This window comes from Thamnophis elegans, chromosome 4, assembly GCF_009769535.1.
Source record: "Thamnophis elegans isolate rThaEle1 chromosome 4, rThaEle1.pri, whole genome shotgun sequence".
Taxonomy (NCBI): domain Eukaryota; kingdom Metazoa; phylum Chordata; class Lepidosauria; order Squamata; family Colubridae; genus Thamnophis; species Thamnophis elegans.
In genome coordinates, this window is record NC_045544.1 from 101,814,055 (window position 1) to 101,838,751 (window position 24,697).

General features: G+C 36.9%; 1 protein-coding gene across 1 annotated transcript in view; it reads left to right on the forward strand.

Moving 5' to 3' along the window:
- Positions 1 to 24,697, forward strand: part of LOC116507753 (stonin-1-like) — a 63,831-nt gene that overhangs the window by 14,452 nt on the left and 24,682 nt on the right. The window contains exons 2-3 of the mRNA XM_032216079.1: positions 1,019 to 2,963; positions 4,082 to 4,284. Of these exons, the coding sequence (XP_032071970.1) occupies positions 1,070 to 2,963; positions 4,082 to 4,284 (2,097 nt within the window). The 5' untranslated portion in view covers positions 1,019 to 1,069. The remainder of the gene's footprint in view (positions 1 to 1,018; positions 2,964 to 4,081; positions 4,285 to 24,697) is intronic.

Here is a 24,697-nt window from a genome sequence, read left to right on the forward strand (position 1 = left end):
AAATTCTAACAGCCATGCTAATTAACATCTAAATAGAATATTATTGTATTTTCATTGTTTCATTTTTATGACCAAGTGCTGCGTCACTGTTATAAGCTTTGCTTCCTTTTTGAGGAAATATTCCAATATAAAGAGGATAATTCTTTTTTTTTCTTTTCATATTTATAAGCTCCTCTAAGAAATGTATATGTATAAATTATACTGCATTGTAATAATCATATATAATCCATGTTTATAAGCAACTTTAATAAGTGGCAAATAACATCATATCTTCAATCCTTTGAATAATTGGGCCATACATTGTTGAAAGACTTTTCTTTTAGTAGTAAGGAGAGCTGGAAGAAGCCAATTCTGTTGTCTAAATCTCAGTTTTCATGTTTTTTTTAAACTACCTTAAATCGAATTAATTGATATTCTTATTTTTCCCAGAAGATAATAACTTTAGGATAATTGAAAAATGCAACTTTTAATGTAGCACTATTCATCTCCAAAACCATTATGATTTACTGATTCTTTTTCTATACAAATGCAATAGGATAAGTGTGATTCTGTTGTTCCTTTTGAATAAGCCATAATTAAAAATCTATTGAAAATACTGATTTAACATTTTTAAATGTTTAAAAATACTGATGTTTAAGAGAATTTAGACAAAATGGGGATCTCCAGTTCCTTTATCCATCCAGTCATTGTTCCAAAGGAGCTTCTTGGATGTGAAGCAAAATGTCTTAAAAGGAAAAGCAGAAAGACCAATTGCCTCTTGGGAAAAAAAAGCACTTTTGGGACAACAATGACCTGGATGACTGAGAATCCCCTTAGACATCCAATCTTTAGCAATTGCACATCAAATGTATTTATTGATAACAGGTATTTTTAAACACAAAATATGCATTTTTTTGTCTAATGGCATTAAGAGTTCACTTCTAATAATTCATGTCTCTGAACCTGAAATTACACTGATTGAAATAAATATATCAATAAATGTATTTTTCTTACTTGCTTTTTTCCTTTTTTTTAACAGATGAATTACAAGTGAAACTTTTGCTCAGCTTTTCCAGATTTCTGCAGCAAGATGTTTACTGCAAATACCACAAACTGGGTTACTTTTGAAGATGAATCCCAGTCTCCTCAGAGAGCAAGAGAAAATGATAATATTTGCAGAGCAAATGGGCTTAAACTTGCACTGCCTAAAATGCAAGATTTTTCAAACCAATTGTCCTCCATCACCTGTAATTCTCTCTCATCTCCTATAAGTGACTACTACTACAGCCCTGATCCTCCCAGTAATTCTCCACTCTGTACACCCACCAGAGACTATCCTATCAGTCCCTGCTTTCCCAAACCAGGAACTCATTTTCTTAGTCCTATTCCAGAATTGTCATCCAATGTTGATCATCTCCCACTGATTGAACCACCTTCTCAAAAGTTGATTGGAATATCTCAGCCTGTGCACAGTTCAGAATTTTCTACTCTGAAACCAATATATGGTGCACAAATTATGCATCCGGAACACTCAAAGAAATTGGAAAATTCCTTAGGCTCACAAGCCTTTTTTCAGAATGTTTCAAGTGAGTCTGCTTTCTCCAATCCATTTTGGTCAGAAGATTCATCTACTGTGTCTTTGTCCAGCTTACGTGGACATGGAAAAGAGTCAGATTTTGAAAGAGATTTTTCTTTTAAAGGGAAGAAAAGCTGGCCAGATCAGAAAAGCTTAAACCAGGGTTCATTCAATTATATATGTGAGAGGCTTGAACACTTGAAAACAGAAACTTCAAACACTGAAAGAGCTTTGAGACCAGTTCCATGTATGTGCACTACAGATGGCCTTTCTTCATTTATTCCAAGCAGTCTCTTTAGCAGCCAGAGAAAAGATGGCTGGCCTTTCATGCTGAGGATTCCTGAAAAGAAAAATATGATGTCATCAAGGCAGTGGGGTCCTATTTACCTTAGAGTTTTACCAGGAGGAATCCTAGAAATGTATTATGAAAAAGGTCTTGAAAAGCCTTTCAAAATATTCCATCTGCAACCATTTTGCAGGCTTTCAGAACCAAAGTTAGAGAACTGCAACATCTCTGGGAAAATCCATACGGTGAAAATTGAATATGTGACATATACAGAGAAAAAGAAGTACCCTAAAACTGAAGTGGTTCATGAAGCAGAAATCGAACAGATGCTGAAATTAGGAACAACTGATTACGGTGACTTCACTGACTTCCTAATGATAGTTGAGGAAGAGTTAATGAAGCTTCCTGCTATTTCAAAACCAAAGAGACATTATGAAGAACAAGAAATGATCTTGGAAATAGTGGATAATTTTTGGGGGACAATTAGTAAAGCAGAAGACAGGTTAACTGAAACAGTTGTCATAACTCATATTTATTCATTAAACTTTTTGAATGGTAATTCTGAGTGCTTTGTGACACTAAATGACTTGGAGCTTCAAAAGAGGGATGAACATTATTTTGAGTCAGACAATAAGAAAAAATGGATCAAAATTAATGACTATCACTTTCATCAATGTGTGAAGAAACAAGAATTTGAGCAATCAAGAATAATTAAATTTACACCATCAGATGGCTGTAGAGTAGAACTAATGCGTTATAGGACACAATATAATGGATCGGATCTTCCATTTTCCGTGAAAGCCTTGTTAGTCGTGCAAGGAGCTTATGTTGAACTGCAAGCTTTCATAAACATGTCTTCAGCATATTCATATCCTACAAAACACTGTGAGAATGTAATGGTTCACTTTCCTGTTCCCTTGCAATGGAACAAAACTCTTTGGACTATGAACCTCCAAAGACAGAGATCCCTGAAAGCAAAAATGAACAGAAGAACTTGCCTTGGCTCTTTAAATGAACTTGAATCTGACTCCATTATTCATGTCTCACTTGGAACAGCCAAGTATGAAAGTGCCTATAGAGCTATTGTGTGGAAAATTGACAGACTACCAGATAAAAACTCAAGTAAATGATTTTTATAAAATTAATTTATATAAATGCTGAAAGAGAATTGAATTGGATTATTTCAGTAGTTTATTAATATGACAGAAATAAGATATTAGTGGCAGAATGAATGGTCAAGTAAAAAAAGAGATGATATAAGACCATGCCTATTTCATTCTGGTTAGCATTTTTCCATTACTATTAGTGAGTATGACAATATATAGCAGGTACCATTTTAGTGTAAATAGGGCTATGTTTTGAATGTACTGTATATAATTGTTTCTGCTTGTTTAATCTCAAGTTCTGAATTATTCTATTCACTTAGGCAAAATGTAAAGTTTGCCAAATCACAACCTTGTATATTTTATAAAAGCTATGTTGATTGACAAACTTATTTTATACATTTCTTCTTAAAGATCTCTAGAGTTACGTTAGAATGTGTCCTTTGGGGAAATCTTTTATTGTATTTATATTTTAAGAGTTGGATCCAAGTACACTTCTCCCCATAGTGGTTACAAGTATATATTTAAAATACAGTGGCTAAATATGCATTAGCCTTGAAAAACAAAAATATGGATAGAATAGAATAACAGGTTCCTCTAGAAATAGCTATATAAATTTGAAATCTTATCAGACGATAACTGCATTTACTATATGTCTTCAAATATATGCAAAAGAATGAATAGTTTTAGGTTTAACTTAATGTAAGATGGAAATAGGTAATTCTGTATCTTGAAATGGAAATGCAGCAAAGATATTTTCCAGCTGATATTTTAAACTATTTTTGAACAGAGAATATATTGAATATACTGTATTGCCAGAATTAATACTTCACTATCAAATATTTGGTATTCTGGGCTCTTCTTTTATGATTGCCCAACAAACCTGAATTCTATCTGCTAGTGTTATATTATGTTTTGGTTAAAAATGGTACAGATCAAAATTTAAGACTGGAGCTAATATTCCAGAGGACTCCCATTTCATCACCCTTTATTATTGTTGTTTCCTGCCAAACTACTTAACTATCCCATAGAATTGCATTACCCAGTCCTTTCAAAAACTTCAATGGCTTGATAGTTCTTTCAGTCAGCTGTTTTTATAGAGCGTTGCTATAATATTTTCCCCTCTTTCTTTCCAAGATCCAGATCATCTGCACAGTTTGTCTTTCAAACTAGAACTTGGCTCAGATCAAGAAATCCCTTCTGATTGGTGCCCTTTTGCTGTGGTGCAGTTCATTGTGTCGAATGCATGTGCCTCAGGAACTGAAGTGAAATCATGGGGAATTGATAGGGATGTACAGCCTCAGAAACATGTGATTCAGAAAGCATGTTATAATTGTCAGGTAATGTCTTTCTGTTCCTGCCAACCCACAATTACCACAATCATATTTAAATTTATTTCATTGTATGTCTTTTGCTAGGCATGCATCTGATAATGTAACTACTATCCTGTGAAACCTTATCCAGCACCCACAAAAAGCTTGTGTTTAGATAACATATAAAAATGAAGTTTTAGTTGTCAGTGCACCCTGTTGTATCAACTGCCTTGATTCTCCAGCTGCACAAACCTTTCCGAGAGCCGAGGTGGCGCAGTGGTTAAATGCAGCACTGCAGGTTACTGCTAGATCAGCAGTTCAGCGGTTCAAATCTCACCGGCTCAGGGTTGACTCAGCCTTCCATCCTTCCGAGGTGGGTAAAATGAGGACCCAGATTGTTGGGGGCAATATGCTGACTCTCTGTAAACCGCTTAGAGAGGGCTGAAAGCCCTATGAAGCGGTATATAAGTCTACTGCTATATTGCTATATTGCTCCAGTGGTTGTCTCTGTCTTACAACTTCCCATATTATCTACCAGAGCAACTGGCTTATCACATGACCTGCCGACAACTTTTTATTATACCAGCCAGAAAAAATAAACGTGAAACTAGTTATGATTTAAGACTTGCCTCTCTGCTTACTGAGGGTCATGACTGAGACAAGGCAATATGTATTAAGTTAGTGGTAATCATTGTAGATTCATATAGAATGGCAGGAAACAACCAGTTGGCATGATTATGCACATAGACTAGTATAAGCTTTGCTTTATGTGGGCCTTTAGTTTTTAAATTATAGCAAGCAAAGATGCCTCAAAACCCTTGTTCTCTCTCTATTATGGCACAAAAGATTGCATCAGTGAACTCATTCAACTATTTTTATTTTTCTGTAATTTTAGATTTAATAATAATGTTCTGTGACTGCTTTCAAAACTCATTACATTTTTATCCTAAATATTTACTGTAAGCAGGGCTTATTTATAATATAGGCAGTCTATTGATTGGGTAAAACAAGTGAAGTGGACCATGCAAATTTCTGCTGGTGTTATATTGGATAAATACTATTATTTTTATTTTACTACTATTTATATTTTTAATGAGATGGGATAGTCTTAAGTCAGTGTCCAGCAACAAGCTTTCTTGTATTCTGTATATTTATTTCCCATGTTCTTTTAATATTCCATTTACATTTTATTTCAAGAAAAAGGTTATTATTAGATAGGAATGTGACTAATAATATAAGCATTTCTTAATCTCATTTCTTTTGCTTTCATACTACAGGTTGAAATTGAGAAGAAATGGATTAGACTTGAGGGAGAAGATCCCAATAAGGGTGGAGATTGTGACATACAGTAGAAGAGAGAAGTAATCTGGATTCCTTTTGAGATTGTGAGAAATATTTTAATGTAAGCAGGAAAATTTAAATACAGTAAAGCAATGGATTTCAGTACATAATTTTCAAATTGTCATGTAAAAAGTTTAGGTACATAATTGTCAATTTGCTTTCTAAACATTTAATATATTAACTATAACATTATAAAGGTAAATACTATATGTTGATTCTGTTTCAGAGTTTGTGGGGAAACAAACTGAACACAGTTATAATTTGCAACTCCCTAAGGCAGACTTTATGTTTTCTTGAGGTAATACAGCTATTCATTGCAATTGTCATGTAATTGCTGGGACTGCAGTAAATTCTATTTGTATTTTTATATAATTCTAAACAACCTTCTGCCATTCAACCCAAAGGACATACTATGTTGAAAATGGCCATATTTTATATAACTTCAAAGTCAGTTGATGGCAAATCTTTTTTATGTTAGCATCCAAATGTTTTAACTTTTGGTGTTGTCTAGAATTATAAGACGTAGATAAAATCTGTCTGTATAATCCTGTTTATTCTTCCAACTTTCATTAAAAAGATGCAGGCCCAGCTATATTAATTGGTGGATTCAGTGGTGAACTTAGAACTTTTAATGTAAATTGAAGCTTTTACATTGTAAGTACTTCAATAAGTTCTTTTGCTACCCAAAAGTACATGTGGGGGAAATGATTTACTAGAATATAATATAGATATTTTTCAGGGTAGTGCGGTTGGAAAAAATAGAGAGCTAATCCGTTGCTTCCTTCCAAAGTTGTTAATATAGGGGAAGCACTGCAATAATTTGAACTGTCCCTTCCTTTGGGCTATTGGTGAAAATGGTTTTGCTTTGTAATATTTTGAATCTCCAACAAGAACGTATGTTGGGAAAAAAAGTCTTCACTTGTTCTTCATAAAAGCTGAAGAACAAGGTATCTCATATGAAAAGCAAAATGTTATTTTGTTCTGCCAGATGAGCTAGAGTTTACTTAAGGAGTGTGGAGTGGATTGCGCCTGATTCTAAGGGAAAACAGCTATACCTAATATGATCAGCTTACCCTTTGGGCTATTTTGAATTTATCTTTAAAATTTATTATTTAGATATACTTGGACATTTGGGAAAAGGACTCATCACTGTTTTCAATCTTGAGGTATATATACTGAATATTTGGGAAGCTAAGAAGTGTCAGTTTTAATTTATATTGCTTGCATTCTGATTAATTTTAACTGTTCCCACTTGTTATTTTTGTTCATGTAACTCTTTTTGGAATAAAACTATAACAGCACATTTCATTTCACATAACATGTTTGTTCTTGCTGCAGATGCTAAATATAGGGAATATTATTTAAAATTAAATTAAATTCAGTTAATCTGGGAAACCATATTTTATATTGTATTTCCAGTTCAATATGTCATGGAATTTAATATTAAGATGCTTACCGTAATAAATAAGTTTCAAATTTCACAAGACTCAAAAGGAGGTGAATTTGAATTATCAAGTGAGCTGTTCATTGTGGATAACAGAATAGATAAAATCCCTAAACAGCAGAATATCAATTGTTGTAGGAACTGATTTAGTTCAATAGGTTTCATAGATATTCATGGGGTGAAGAAACAAGAAAAGTATGTGAAGGAGCATATGGTAAGGCAAAATTTATTAAAACTATGTAATCATCTAAAAACAAGGATATGTCTGATAATTTCACCATTAGCATTATTGTTAGATTTTTTTACTTCAAAGAACAAGTACAGTAAGAACGATTTAATCACATATGCTTATATGTTAGACTTGAAAAACAGACTAAAGTCACAGTAAGAACTCTTCTGTAAAGATAAGCATTCACGATGGTTGATTGTTGGAAGAAAAAAAACTGATCTCAAGAAAGAATGGACTTTGAGAAAAAGGGCAGAATTTAGAATACTTTAACATAATCAAGTCAATCTATTAGGGGACATATTCTTATTGAAATATGACTTGGAGACAAAACAAATTAAAAATTGTATGATAAAGTGGATGCAAACTTCAAAGAAGTAATCACACTAGAATAATGGGCTTATGGGCAAAAAATCAATACCATTTACTCTATAATTTGGAGGAAAATTGGTATGGTGTACAACAAAGAAGGAACATTTTATCTACGCATTTAGTCATGCTAATTCAAAAGTATTGGAAGGAAATGCACCAAAATATTCAGATATTTTGTGTGTGTGTGTGTGTGTGTGTGTGTGTATACATACACACTTTTCTGTAGGAACAATCCATTTATGCCAGTATGGTTTTTCTGCTGTTGAAGGAATAATCCTTTTATAATGTATATATTATTTATGTGATAAAACTACATAAAATTAGTATGTATGCAGTGTAAATATACATAGAGTATTTCTGACACTGAATAGGAGTGGATAGAGCAGAGAAGTATCTTTTAGGTTTAAAGCTTGTTCCATTTAGATTTTTTGGTGAAAGAATTATTTTTTAAAGTAAGAACACACTGTTAATCACAAAAGCAACACTTTTTATGTAAATGAGTATACACAGATATAATTCTGTTTTCCCACAGTGCAGGAAAGTATTCTTGGGATTGTCCTTCCCATCTACTCTGATAAAAGCAATAATTGCACCTAATACACTTATTGAAGGAGGAAGCCTTCTGTTCCTCTTCTGCCTAACTGTGGTGGCCATACTAAGAAAGCAACTCTATCTAGTACTTTATGTAGATATCCAGATGAGGAGACCAGAATGAAAGGAATTTAGTCTATCTTGATTCTTGGATGCCTCATAAGCGTCTGTGAGACTTGTACAATATAAGCCCCAGGGGGGAAGGTCCTTCTATTTGGGCGCTCCCCTCCAATTACTGCAGAATCAATGGACTACACCAAAGGAACATGTAATTCATACATTGACCTTGTTTCCACATATTATTTCAGGGAACTGAGCCATAAGTGAAGACAGAACCTTATTTGAACAGACAGTCATCACATCAAAGTTTGCAGTTGAATTACATGAATAAGGCTACCTGGACTTGATTCATGCTCTTTGCAGCTCTCTGTAAGAGGGGAAATTTCCTCAATCATGGATTTTCCCCTGTTGCCTTCACTTCTTTGCTCCCTTCACTGTCACTGACTGTCTATCATTGATAAAAACACAAGGGCTGAAAAAACAATCCTGGTTGATGATCATTCAAATAAGAGAGCAGGGCCCTTTCTACATTGATTTCTTTGCTGAAGGACTCTTTAGCAATCTCCAGGCTGCTCTGAGACCTCATAGTCACTTTGATCCTCAGAGAAGGATAAAAGAAAACTTAGTCAGTGAGATTAGCTCTGCCTCAACCATCTTATACTGTATACTTACACAGTATATAGAAACTTCTGGCTGAAATAATAAAATATTGATTCCAGATTTAAAGGTGCAATACATTCTAGGTCATTCAACAAGACAAGTTATTCTATGATACACTATTTGAGGAAACGTAAGTGGAAACCAAAGGTAAGGAAAAGGCCTTATCAGTTGTCCTGGGATTTCAAATGCTTCAAGAGCTTCTTCTCATGTATCTGTTCAGCTGTTAAACCTGTTCCCAGATCTCAAGAGAACAAAATCATTTTGGGATGAATCAACCAAGACATCAGCCTCAGGTCAAATCTTTCCATAGCTTTTTCCACAAAGGAGTAAAAATATTTAACAATTCTAAATTATTCATGTGGGAGATACCCAACAGATTCTGGAGTCAAATAATAAGTATATGTGTTCTCAGAGGTGCATAATAGATTATGTTCAAATTCCTCTTTATTTTGTATCAACTCTCAGGCCTTGCTACTCACAGAAGAATGGTTTGATGCTGAAAGTCTTATCAACATTTGAACTATAGATCTGATACGGTTTGGTACTTACTGAATATTCTTTATAGTTAAAGGATTACTGGAGAACAGTTCTACATGTGAAAAGGTAAAGCTAGTATATACTACTGCTGGTTCTGTATGGAATTAGTCCATGCATCAACTTCCCTGAATAGGTGAAAATATCTGTGTGTTCCACAACTAATTACCACAAGAAATTACTCAGAATTTATTGTATGATGGCTCACTTCCAACACTCAGTCCTCCCTTTCAATCTTCCAGCTTCTTCAGGAAACCTAATGAGTTCCTCCTGAGCCTAATGGTGGGAAAGAATGGTCTCTGATATCATTGGTCTACAAATTTTGGGAAATTATCAACTTCCAAAATAAAATGTTAATTTTACATATTTTGATTAGATGAATTAAAAAGCAGGTGATAAAGGTGCTGGTGGGCTAAAATTTTCAAGATATTTCAAGATTTTTATACACAGGCAAGTATATCTGCCTGCAACCGAGGGAGGTGTCTAATGGTCACGATGCCTTGTAACTTCTGAACAAAGTACAGTAGAACAATGAAAATGGTACCACATAGAAGTATATAAATGTTTCTTTTTATCTCCCCAGGGATGATCCTGCTGCAGTTCACAAGAGAAAAGCCAAAAAAGTGTAGTTTAGATACTGAATAAAGCTGAATCTTTTTGTTTAATCTGATTTTAAGCTTGTCAGTTTTTCATGCAAAAACTGACTTTATAATGATTGGTGTGGCACTATTCTCATTGCTATATCACATTTTGCAATAAAATAAAATAATATGGAGCATAATCACATATCCCCCCTCGTAATTTTGAATTAGTTTGACCTGAAGCTGTATCTTGGAAACTGGAGCCAATTAATACTCAGGACTTAATTTTCCTTTATTGGTGACCCAATTCTGGTAAAATTAAACTACTTTCATTTCCGAGGTTTCTCCTTGTAGACCAGTGTATTTGGACAACTTCTTGATACAATAATCTCTAATTGGGAGAGACCATACCTTTGGTCAACCTAAATAAATAATAAAATATAGCATTGTACCGTTTTCTACATACAGGGTTCATTTTTCTTTGAGACCTGCAGTGGACTTACTACCATACTAACCATATCTTGTTCGGAAATTTCTCCAAATTTTAAACAGTTTCTTCTCTGGAGACTTCTACCAATATTCAAGGAAGGCAAACCAAAGTGGTATTCTTATGTTTTAGAGACAACAGATGGAAGGAATGTCAGGATCTGGAAAGCAGATTGCAATAACAAGATGACTCAGAGCCTCTTATCTTTCTGGGAGTTCAAATACAGTACATATTTTGCAGAACAGTGATTGGTCAAGCTGTCATTAGCCTTTTTCAAAATCAGCACATTCTCAACTTGATAATCGCATAACTTGCAGTAACAGTGATGCTTCAAAATAGAACCAAAACCTATTTTTCCATGAGACAAATAAGCATCTTTCCAGCGTAAGCCAACATCACCTTCTCCTTTTGCCACTTAAAACCATTCAAGGCCTCACAACAGGCTGCGTTGAATACACCTGTAAGTAGGAAAAAGGTTCCTTCATCAGAAAATGTGTTTTTTTGTCAAACATTTTTGGATGCCCGTTACCATTTTGGCTTTCACTTCAAGAAAAATTGTTGATACTTTACTTTTGTTTTCCCACTGAAGACACAGAAACAGCAGATGTTTTAAATTACCTGATGGCATTGAGATCTGTTGTACGTAATCCTACTGAAGCCTCTCATTACCCAGGTGTTATCTACAGCAGTATTGGAAGAAACAAAATGCCTTTGGTGGTAGCATATGGCTTTGTGGGCCCTCGTTTAAGATCTGAAACAATCATCAATCAGTTCACTGCTGAATCTTTCTGTAGCCCTGAACATTTTTTTCAAAGAGGTCTTTTCAAGATTTAGATCTGAATTGGTTATAGCTTATAAATAACCATGTCAAAATGTGAAAAGGAAATCTCATATCTCTGGTTTCCTAAAATGAATCTATTAACTGCATATATAAAATATGCTGCATTTTTTGGAGTTATGATTGAACAGGAGTTTTGGATCACACACATATCAAAGACATGTTTTTAATACAGTTTACCAAATCATTATTTTTGTTCTGTATAGCTTTATTCTACTTTAAACTTTTGTGGGGATATTCTCCAAACTCCACCCTTTTATGGCTTATTATTTACAAAGTAGAGCATTGGAGATGACATTAGCAACCTGATCCACACACGAGGAGCTATATAGCTTCAGTCTAGATCCAGGGATGTTTCTTTTGGATCCAAAATCATTTCCATATGAATCAGGAAGTGACACATTTATAAACCTTTTTTGAGAGTAGAAGACGAGTGAGATAATCAGAATCTGTGATATACATTGAAGTCCTACCTGATTAAAATTCTGGATGTCATATTTTCTACTCATTTCCTTTTTTTAATCATCGTGAAAAATAATACAATATTAAAATCTCATCAAACAGTAATAAGAAGTAGTAGTGGAAGCAAAAGTCTATATTTAATTTCTTAGTAAGGTAAGATAGATAGATAGATATAGATATAGATATATAAAAAAACCAATATCTAGAAGAGCTCTTAGGGTCCTCCATAATTTTTAAAAGTGGGAAGGGGCCCTGCGAGAAAAATAAAATAAAACTCAATTTATTCCATGAGAAAAAGGTGGTTATGAAACTGATAAATTCCCACTACTAATTAAGAAAACTGCACATTTTCAGAATAGAAAGAAAACTCTTCCATTTTTCCACCCATGAAAAAGCAATGCAGAATGAGTGCTTGAGGTGTCAGAGTTTCTCTTTTCCTCCTGTGCTGTTTACTACTCCCCTAGTCCACTTTTTATGCATGTAAATTTGAAGTCAAACTGTCAGCCTTGAGAATCTAGGTATTGAAGCTATAATACCATCTGGTGGTGAACAAACAAACTGCAGCTTTTTCTGTCTCTTCCCCCCCCCCCCACCTTTACAAAGGTATATAGAGTTAGGATGTTAGGGGCGGGATAAATTATTATAGAAAATTATAACTGCAAAAACATTAAATGTTCACATTACATAATACAATACACTTACTTCTTTATTTGGATTCTGTACCTGATCACTTTTACAGAGCAGCACAATAGCATATGTTTCTGGAGCTACCAAACATACATTCTGCCTGTCCTGCTTGTCCTGTTAGTTCTGGGAGACTCAGAAATCAATAGAATGAATTAGGATATTCCATTTATTAGTAACTTCCCCCTCTGTATGCCTGCACGCACACAAACACACACAGTGTGGAATGCCAGTGAAAACAGCTCGGGAGAGCCAAGGAGATAAACTAGACCAGGGGTGTCAGACCTAAGACTGGGGGCACAGGGTACTTAGATCTGGCTTCTGGGGCTGCCCTGAAAACAGTGAAGGACCGGCCTGCAGTGCTTCTGCCAGCAAAAATGGGCTCCCAAGGTCTGTTTTTGGCTGCCACAGCCTCCTGCAACTCTCTGCCACTGAAAACGGAGTTACTGCTTGGCCCTCCCGAGCTGTTTTCACTGGCATTCCACACTGTAGGGTCTCGGCCTCCCACTCCCAACTCCCAGAGCATGACCAGAAGGAAACCATGATGGATGGTACTGAAAGCTACTAAGAGATCCAGAAGAGCTAGTACAGTTGCATCACATCCACCCCATGCCCTTCAAAGGTCAACAGCAAATGTAAACCCCAGCCTGAACCTAGATTGAAAAGGATCCCAGATAATCTGCTTCCGTGAAACTGCTCCCAATCACCCTCTCAACAAACTTACCTCCAAAGGGAAAATTTGAGATTGGAAGAAATTTATCCAACACATCTGGGTCCAAGGATGTCCTCTTCAGAAAATATCTCCTTCAAGGTAGATGGTAGTACCCTCTCCTGCAAAGAAGCATTAGCTACTGCTTGGACTCAGCCACATGCCATCTCCTGGGAGGCTTTAACCAACCAGGTGGGATATGTGTCCAGGATACAAATGGATGAGCTCACAGCCACAAACACCTGTCCATTTCTTTGAGATCATTATCTTGATTTCCTCCAGATAAGAGGATCTTCCCACGTTCCTTCTTAACTGGGAGGGACCTATTCAGCTGAAAGAGAGCTGCTGGGCTGCTGTCTACTGATGCAATAAGGACAAAGAAGGAATTGCATTTCATTACTCTTCTTTCCTTAAGATTAATCATAATATACGTTCTTATATACGCTTGATCTGCTTCACACTTTGCCTTCTGATAATGATGTCCTAGGCATCTCTTGTGTCACTTCATCTTGAGATCCATGTACACAGAAAGTCTGTCCAGGTGCAATTTAGTTCAACACCCCCACCACCTCCTCATTCCAAGCAGCAAAGAAATATTCCAAGAAGTATCTGCTGAAAGCTTCAGGAAAAACTCTTAAGATTCCTCTGAAACTTCATAGGGTCCATAAAGTGCCTGGACCAAGTCATTCTACTAGGCTGCAACTTGCTGTGGTGAGGGGCAATTGCTAAGAACTCAAGGGTCAACAGGGACTGGTCCATTCATGACATGGGATTGATGTTAACATCCCCCCAAATCACATCATGATGCCACTGCCCTGAGAGAAACACCAGGTCCAAAGTGTGATCCTGGTGAGTAGGGCCACGGATGAGTTGAACCAGGTTTTTGGCTCCCATGATGGTCATGACCTTCTGTGCAGTTTCAGATCCTTGTTCCAAAGGTAGCAAGTTGGAATCCCCCAGAATTATAAACCTGGAGAATACCATCTCCATCTTAGGCACAGGCAGGGATGGGGTTACTCAATAGGGGAAAGTAAGTGAGCAACAATCCATAATGATCCTTATGGCCCAAGCTCACAAAGATGGTTTCATATTCTGTAATGTCTGGGGCAGACCCTCTGTGGGTCACCAGAGACTCATGTGGGTTTCTTTTCAGTGGAAAGTGGATATGGTGCTCTCTAGAATGTCATTAACGTATGGATCCTTGTGTCTCCTGGTTTCTTTGAGCCACTTGGAGGGATAATAGTTCTCTGGAACTGGAAGGTAGAAAAGTGGTTCAGAACCAACTACAGAATGTCCTCAAAGAGGTGGATTATTTGGACCTGTATCAAGGTGGACAGAGGCAGAACAGCCTCCTCCGGGCTCTGGAGGTCAGAAATGGGCCTGCTTCTGGACTTCCGGGAGGCCCATTTTTCACCCTCCCAGAACCTCCATGTGGGCCCTGCAGTTACGTGGCATGATGAACGGGCTACGTGGAGACTCCTGGGCCAGTTGGTCTTTGCAACAACTGGTTCGGTAAACCGGATGCAAAATTAACACCCAGTTCACCTGAACCGGTGCGAATCGTTTGAATCCCACCTCTACTTTTGCTGAATTATTCAGCACTGATAAGAAGTTGAAATCTACGTTTTGGTCCTTTTTACTTGTTCTTACATTGCCTTCTGGTGTATGAAAAAGTAAATTTGCTCCTTGGATGCACTGCTGTTGTTATGTTATACTTAGAATTTTTGGGGGGTGATTTTACATACTACATGCAATTCTAATTTAACTTCTTTAAACCTTTTATATTTAAGGTAGTCTTTGGGTTACAACAGCAATTTGGACTGGAATTTATGTCACTATAAATTCTATAAACACTATAAATAAGGTGGTCATAAAGCATGATATGCAACCGCCTCACTTAGTGAGGGCAATTCCAGCAGTCCAAGTTGCTGTCCTTAAGCAAGGACCATGTGGATTATTAAATGACTTCATTCAAGTTTTGATCAGCTTCACCACTGACTTGGTTTGTGAGAAGCCAGCAAGGAACATGAGGATGCTGTGATTGGTGAAACTCCAAGGACCAATTATAAGTACAATTCATTCAGCATTGTTATAATTTTGAATGCTTGCTGAACAACTGGCTTGCAAGAAGCAAAATTAATGGAGAATGTGGAAGTAAACCTGCAAGTTGCAATCATATGATGTTTCATTTAATATTATGGTGATTCACTTAACAACCAACTGGGAAGTGACATAGTAAGTTCATCATAGTCATGTGATTTTCTGCTTAGTGACTGGGTCTTAGCAATGGAGTTACTGGTGCTAATTGTGGTTGCTAAACAAGGAATACCTAAATGTATTTACAATTAAATAATGTGACGATTGGGGAACATATTATATTCATAACAGAAAGACAGGATATAAACATTTTGAATAGCTGGTAAATAGATTATCTGTTGTCTCCCATAGATTTTAATATCCTGTTTTCAAGAATGAAACTGTATCACTTGGAGCTCAGGAGCAAAATAAACCAAGTCTTATATTTACATTTTGAATCACATGAGGAATTATCAGCAATTTTCCTCCTCCTCTGATTCTTTATTGAGACATGATTTTCATTTGGCAGAAGTTGGCTTTCCTGCAGTGTGTTTATCAAAACCTAATCTGCCATTATTTGTCGATACCATGATTGTGGAATGCATATTGTGTGCTGATTGACAAACCTGGCACACGAAATTCCTATTGACATCTGTAACTATAAGATTGCATGTTTACATTCAATCCTGCATAAAGACTATAATCTTTCTATTCTGGTTTCTTGCCGCATTTCATACTGTGTCATTCTGACAGGATTCAGCATGCAAAAACTAAAGAATATGAGAAGAAAATTTAAATTAATTGATACAAATGAAGTAAAGCTAGGGCAACCTTCCCTCTTGAGAACTGAATGATCACCAGTCAATGCTGGAGAAACATGTCCAAGGCTTGGACACCTCACGTGTATAATGGTAATCACTGAGTTGATTCCTGCTGATTGAAATAGCTAGTGGAACTTTATACCCAGTTTACTAAAATCTAGATTGAACTGCCATTAACTCCCCCCCCAAATGCAAAAGTTGTGTTCCCTTTCTATTTCTCCAGTTTTCAATCACAGTAGTGGTAATCCTTGACTTACGGCCACAATTAAGCCCAACATTTCTGTTGTTAAGCAAGACATTTGTTAAGTGAGTTTTGCCCCATTTTACAACTTTTCTTGCCTCAGTAGTTAAGTGAATCACTGTAGTTGATAAGTTAGTAACCTGGTCATTAAGGGAATCTGGCTTTCCCATTGGCTTTGCTTGTCAGAAGGCCGCAAAAGGTGATCACATGATCTTGGGACACAGTAAGAGTCATAAATATGAACCAGCTGCCAAGTATCTGAATTTTGATCACATGATCATGGAGATGCTGCAAAGGCCGTAACTGTGAAAAATGGTTATGTCCCTTTTTGCAGTGCTGTTGTAACTTTGAACGGTCACTGAATGAACTGCTGTAAGTTGAGGACTACCTGTACATGGAGGTTTTACATAGATCAAGTAACTGTAGGTGGTATATAGACCTATCCATTTTTTTGCAATCCTCATAGTCCCAGATTGTACCTCAGAAATTTGGCTGCGAATGATATTTATTCTGCTGTTGTTATGGAAATACCTATTTCTGTGAAATGAGAGGCTGTGCTCCAATACCAAATACCAAGTTGAAAATGTTGGACCTACTCTTTCAGCTGATGTCACTCCATCACCAGCCTCTGACCAATGAAACAAACAAAATAGCCTTAGGAATGTTCGCAGGGAGAGTCAGATTCAAGTTCATTCTCAGTCACAGAAACCTACTGGAGATATATAAAACAGGTGATTTACTACCTTTGCTTATAATGCTACTTAACACAAACAATGTGTCTCTGGATGAGATGCAACAAAAAATGGCCAATAAAAAATATCCATAATCTTTACAAAAATAACCCAATATATAAAATGTAAAATGATAAACATTATAAACAACTAAAAGAAGACTCCACTCAATTGGACCCAAATATCTGGGGGGAAATGCTATGTCTTAATAGGTTTCCTAATGGCAAGCAGAGTTTGGGCCCATCATATATGGCGAGATCATTCCAAAGAACAGGGTCAACCACTGAACAGGCATACTTCCTAGTTCCCATGAGACACCAATGTTTAAAAGAGGGAACTTGGAGCATGCCCTTCCCCTGAGAATGTTTGGGACAGTTGTTGTAGGAGGAGGTCCCGCAAGTAATCTGGTCCTATGCCATGTAGGACTTATAACCAGCACTTTGAATCATACCCAGAAGCCTATTGGGAGCCAAAGCAGCTCAAATAGGATAGTGTCACAGGGGCATAAGAAGCTGCAGCCATAATTACTCAACTGCTTCATTTTGGACCAACTAATGCTTCTGGATGGTCTTCATGCAGCCTCATATACAACCTGTTGCAATTGTCTGATTGGAGGGCAACTAATCCAGGAGTGACCAGGAGCAAAATTTCCTGGTACAGGAAAATCCCACCTGGCCACAGCTACCATCTTCTCTTATTTTGGAGCAATTACTGTTTCTATGGGAATATTCTTGAATAATATTCAGAAAACTCCACAGAATAGATGTACTGTAGGTACAAGAAAATAAAGTGGAATTAAAAGCATGTAACCATGACAATGTGAGAGCAAGCTTGGTGTACTGGTTAGGACATCAACCCAGAAACCAAGAGGCAATGAGTTCTAATTCCTCCTTAGTCACAAAGCTAATTGGGTGACCTTGGGCCAGTCACTCCGCCTCATCCCTAGGAAGAATGCAATAACAAACCACTTCCAAAGAATCTTACCAAGAAAACTGCATGGATTAATCTGGGCAGTTAGCCAAGAGTCAATGCTGGCTTAAAGGGACCAACAAAACAAAACAAAACAAGAGCTTAGACTTATATACCCCTTCATAGCGCTTTCTAAGTCAGCATATTGCCCCCAACAATCTTGAGTTCTCATTTTACTGACCTCCGAAGGATGGAAGGATGAGTCAACCTTGAGTCAATCAGAATCGAACTGCTGGCAGTTAGCAGAATTAACCTGCAATACTGCATTCTAACCACCGCCACTTCGGCTCATAACAATACAAACCAAAGCATGACAAATAATTATTTCAGTACCACAAGTTAATAACTCTTCATGGCCACAAGTGTGTTTCTAATTGGCTATTTAAGTCGTGGCATTAAAGTACAATTTGGCAACAGTAAAAATTGTGACTAGTCAGGGACTGTTGATTACCTTAGATCAGTGTTTTTTCAAACATAGCATGTGTGGACTTCAATTCCCAGAATTCCCCAGGGAGAGACTTTAATTTAGTCCTTTCAACCTTCTGAGAGTTAAAGTCAACATATTTTAAAGTTGCCTAGTTTGAAAAAAAAAACCCACTGCTGCAGTTTGTAAAAGAGTTATACTGTATGAGTGATATGCAATCTTTTTGTGGTTTGGGGCTACATTTAAACATTTTTGGAAGCGGGCCACAACTGGAGGGACAACAGGCTGAGATCATACCATGTTTCCCCTTGATTTAAGTGTTTAGATATTCTTTTAGGGCTGTGCAAATTACTCAGAATGAATTGTTTTAAATTTGCAACGTAAGACATGGCTTTCTTTAATAATCAACTGCTTCGTTTAAGTTTATAGCAGTACTTCTTTAAACCAGACGATGGCATCAGCTATCTATCAGAATTGCATTTTTTAAATGGATCACAGCTCTCAAAAACAGCAATATTTATCTTTTTAAAAATAAAAGCTGACATTAAATATAAATCATCTTTAGCTCTGAAGCACAGTGTAAACAAGAAATAATTAAAAATGAACAGCCCCTGGATATGACCAATGGGGAAAGCTTCTCACTCTGAATCCCATTCTTACTTTCAACCTTTTAACTTCAGCCTCAGACAGTAGTTAAGTAAGGAACAATTTATTCTTGCATATAATTAACTGTTAACCAAACTAATAAGAAACAGCCTGCTCTCTTGCTTATACTGTCTCTCAGTGCTGTGTGTCTAGTCAGAAATAACCCCTCTTAAGTTTAATAAAGTTTATCCGCAAGTAAATAACACCAGATTGCAGACTAAATATTTGACTTAAAACCATATTGAACAGAGGCAACATGTTGTTTGGCTTTCTGAAGCTTGGTCTACTTGAGCCAGTGTGGAATTTGCATAATACCCTGAACCATAAACTAACAACAAGGGTTAGTTGGGTCTACATGAAGCCTAGGTTAAAAATGGCTTTTTTGTGGTTTAGTATGTTGTGCAAATATAGTTCTATTTGCTGATCTCTATAAAGATTGAACAAAGAATTAACAATTCATATGTTCGTTGCAAAGAGATTGCTAGAATTTAGAACTTGAAACTTAAAAAGATTTATCCCTATAGTGGGAGAGATCCTTGCAAGATATCCTCACTTCAGAGCTCTGGTCTCAACCATGAGATAGCAGCTTTCTGATAGCAGGTTTTTTTCCCTGTGCAGTCTACCATTGCATTATTTTAACCAGATATCTGAATTGACCCTGTAGGAAGTTAGCACCCACCCATCTACTAGAAAAATGAAATACTTTAGGAAATATTAAAAGGGCAGACTATTTCCCCTAAAAGGGGAGGCAGAAACTCAGTTACCCCATCTTTGTCAAAGGTAAGGTGACCAGATTTTCAGATTGGTAAAGAGGGACACCTTTGACCGGGGGGGGGGGGGCTTGATTAAAATTTTTATATGGAGCAACAAAAATTTTCATACAACGCAAAAATAGTATTGTAATATTTTTTTTATTTCAACATAACTACAATTTACAAATATAAATTGTAACTGTTGCCAAACATCAAAATTTTGATCACGTGACCATGAGGATGCTGCAACGGTTGCTAAGTGTGAAAATGGTCGCTAAGTGTGAAAAATGGTCATCAGTCACTTTTTTCAATGCCATTGTAACTTTGGTCACTATACCACCTTTCTTGCCACAGTTCTTAAGTGTATAGTTGCAGCTGGTATTTTGTATTTTGGATAGAATCTTTTTTAAAATAGTCTAATACAATTAAAAAAAAAGATTCTATCCAAAATACAAAATACCAGCTGCAGTTATTCACTTAAGAACTGTGGCAAGAAAGGTGATATAATGGGCTTAGTGACCAAAGTTACAATGGCATTGAAAAAAGTGACGATCATTTTTCACACTTAGCGACCATTTTCACACTTAGCGACCGTTGCAGCATCCTCATGGTCACACGATCAAAATTTTGATGTTTTGCAACAGATTCGTATTTATGATGATTTCAGTGTCCTGGGGTCATATAATCACCTTTTGACAAAGTCAAATGGGGAAACCAGATTCACTTATGTTACTAACTTATCAGCTGCAGTTATTCACTTAAGAACTGTGGCAAGAAAGGTGGTATAGTGACCAAAGTTACAATGGCATTGAAAAAAGTGACTGATGACCATTTTTCACACTTAGCGACCATTTTCACACTTAGCGACCGTTGCAGCATCTTCATGGTCACGTGATCAAAATTTTGATGTTTGGCAACAGTTACAATTTATATTTGTAAATTGTAGTTATGTTGAAATAAAAAAATATTACAATACTATTTTTGCGTTGTATGAAAATTTTTGTTGCTCCGTATAAAATTTTTAATCAAGCCCCCACCCCCAGTCAAAGGTGTCCCTCTTTACTGAAAATCTGGTCACCTTGCTTTTTAGGATGCTGTCTAGATTTGCCATAGCTTTCCTCCCCAGGAGCAAGCGTCTTTTAATTCCTTGGAATTGGGTATGTCTAGTTTAATGAAAAAAAGGACCAAGGTATTGTATTGTGGTTGCTGCAATTAATATACTTAATAACTCCATTTTTATTCTTTATTTTTTAATAATAATTTTCATAACAGTTGCTCCTGTTTTTGTAATTACTGTTTTATATTATTATTTTAGTGGATTGTTGTCCCCCCTGAGAGTCATTTCTATTGAGATGTACACATTTGAACAATAAATGTATTTATTTTCATATTTAAGGAAAGGCATCATCTATAAACTAAGCAAAGGTGTAGCTTCCAAGATGTGCCCTTGGGATCTTTAAGTTGGTGGGAATCTACTCAGAGATTAATTGAGGAAAGCTTAATAACAGGGAGTTCTTAACTTAAATCCACACAGAATAAAACTATTTTAATAAATCCTATGCACAATAAATAAAATATTATTTTAAAATACATTGAAAAATAAAAGAAAAAAACCCACTTACCAGCAGGCTTGCACTCCAATAAACCCAGAATGATGTAGATGTTAATACAAAGAACTGAGCAAATTGAAATGGTGAAATTAGTCAGGGAAAAATGCCACCATTTTTCAGAGCAGTCCTCCAAGCTCCGTGCCCCTCCCCTCTGGAAAATCCAGGAAGTAACCTCTCTAGCCATTTCCTGCAGCTCTATGGTACTAGATCATTTTTTTCTTATAAAATGAGGTAAAAAGCGGCGCGGGAGGGGGAGGTCTGTTTTGTTGCTTTAACGTTTTAATATCTTCAATGAAAGTACTGAGACAGAGAGAGGGATTAGACAGGGTGTCTTTTGTCTTGCCCCGGTTAGGATTTCTTAAGCAAATCCACTGGGCTTTCAACATGAAGCCAGAAAATTGGGACTTTTTAAAAACGCAGCGGGAAACGGGAAAAATTGTTATAAAGCATGCTTGTCATGCTGAAATCATGATGTCTGGTCACCTTAGTCAAAGGGCTATTAAAGCTTGGGCCAATCTATTCTACATAACAAAGCTCTATCTCCTTCAGGCAGAGCCATAATAGGAATCTCAAAGCCCTTTCATTACATCATCCCCCAGCAAGAGTCAATCAAGCCTGGGATTCAGGACAGCCTACAGAGTTGCCCCTGCATGGCCCCATGGGCGTCTGACAACCAATCAGAATACAAGCTCAAATTCAAAAGCCCAGAGAGGGCATAAAACTGAACATCTCTTCCTTTTTTTAATTTTGCCCAAGATCTTAAAGCATGTGATCCTGTCCACCATTAAACCATCTTTCCAAGCAGCCATCATGTTTCCAGTGTCTCTTCCCCCACTTGGAACTGAACCCAGATGGACATTCCTTCCAACAACCCAATATCTGTATTAGCATAGTAAGTTAACCCATAAACTAATCAAATGGACTGGATTAGTATATGCTACATCACTCCTTTGAATTACAATTACAAAATCTACTACCAAAAGCAAACCTACCCAGATTAGTATGTTGTAGAAATAAGCCAGTTATAACTTCTGTGGCTCTGTATATTGAAAGAATCTCTTTTTTCATATTTAACAGATGCAAGCTTGGCAAATATTATTATTATTAAACAAGGTTGCCCCCAAAATATCATCTGGAAACTTGAACTCTAGGCTCTCCTAATATGGTAGTTTCTGATCTATTATTTAACCAGGTACCTGCTATATTGGAGGGACCTCTAAGCTGAAGAAAATTGGATTTTGCCAATCAAAAAAAGCAGGGGAAGAATCTGAAAAATGCCATAGAAAGCATATTTGCTCAACATGTTTGCACAGTTTCGTGCTCTGTTGTTGACTTAGTTATGCTTGAGATGGATGCTTTTCATGCAGAATGCAAAACAAACAAACAAAAAAAGACAAGAATATTCTCCCGAGGTCCTAGGTATTATACTTTACAGTGTTCATAATAGCAGCTGGTAAATCTTTTAGTTAGTACGTTTTGTGATCAATTCCTTGCTACCAGTTTTATACTAAATTATATAGTATTGTTTCATTGTGGTTTAAAATATTAGGTGTAATATTGTATTGTATTTTGTAAATGTTGCAAATTTATGGTGAATTGTGTAAAATCAACCACCATAATTAATTCAATATACCATGATTAAACAAAACCACAGCTTGGTCCAATGTGTATTCTCAGCTATGAAGAGCAATAGCAATAGCACTTAGACTTATATACTGCTTTGCAGTGCTTTACAGTACCCTCCAAGTGCTTTACAGAGTTGGCATATTACCCTCATCAATCTGGGTCCTCATTTTACTAACTCAGAAGGATGGAAGGCTGAGTCAACCTTGAGCCAGTTAGGATCGAACTCCCGGCGGTGAGCAAAGTCAACCCGCAATACTGCATTCTAACCACAATGGCACTGTGGCTCATGGTTATGGCTACTGATGTAAAGTACACGCTTTGCCAGAATTAACCAGCAGCACCACCCAATTTGATTCTGGACAGTATCATTTAGAAAATGTGATTACGATGCAGAACTGCTTCACAGGAAGACTGTCCCACTCGTTCAATTTGTTGCACTGTTCTTATTATTGTTGCCTCAGGATACAGGGCAGCTATGTAATTACATGATTTATTTTTTTAAACAAATAAAAACCTATTTTTCAGATTCAGTTAGCTGAAATCAACAACTAAATTGAGGCTTCTGCTTTGCACAGAAAATATACATCATTCTCTTTGGCTGGCAGATGGCAGCATTGCACCTCCAATTATGAGGAAGTGGCAGATGTGGCAGGAAACACCTATGCCAAGTAAAGAAATGACTGCCTTTAAAAAAAAAGAAATGACACTTGATTGCTTCTTGCTAATGAGCCCTGACAATGCAGGAGTTTTGTGCAAGCATATTTCACTTCTTAACAGGAAAACAGGAGTTTTGCTGCTGATAAAAGTTGATAAATTGAACATCTGTTCCTCTCACTAGTCCAACAAGATGATTTTGAGAATCTCACAAGCAGTCAGGGTCTACACAAAGGGCGATGAATTAAGAATCTTCTTGCTTAAGGTTTAAGGTTTATTGTATTTATATGCCGCCCTATTCCCAGAGGGACTCAGGGCGGCTAACAAACCCAAGGGGGGGGGGTAAGCAAGAAGGAAATACAACAAACAAGGTACAAAGAGAATTTAAAAAGACAATCAACAGTCACACGATTCAAGAGGGGAAGGGAACTCGTCAACCCCAGGCCTGCTGGCACAGCCAGGTTTTAACGTCTTTGCGGAAAGCCTGGAGAGAGGTGAGGGTCCGAATCTCTGCGGGGAGTTCGTTCCAAAGGGCCGGAGCAGCCACAGAGAAGGCCCTCCCCCAGGTAGTAGCCAGATGACATTGGCCAGTAGATGGAACCCGGAGGAGGCCTAATCTGTGGGATTTAATGGGCCTTTGGGAGGTAATTACCATGAAGGGCTTTATAAGTGACGACTAGCACCTTGAAGCATATCCGGAGACCAATCGCTCGCGTGGCTGCATTCTGGACGAGCTGAAGTCTCCGAATGCTCTTCAAGGGCTGCCCCATGTAGAGCGCATTGCAGTAGTCCAGTCTTGAGGTCACAAGGGCATGAGTGACTGTTGCGAGTGCCTCCCGGTTCAGGTCGGGATGCAATTGTGCACCAGGCGAACCTGGGCAAATGCCCCCCTGGTCACAGCC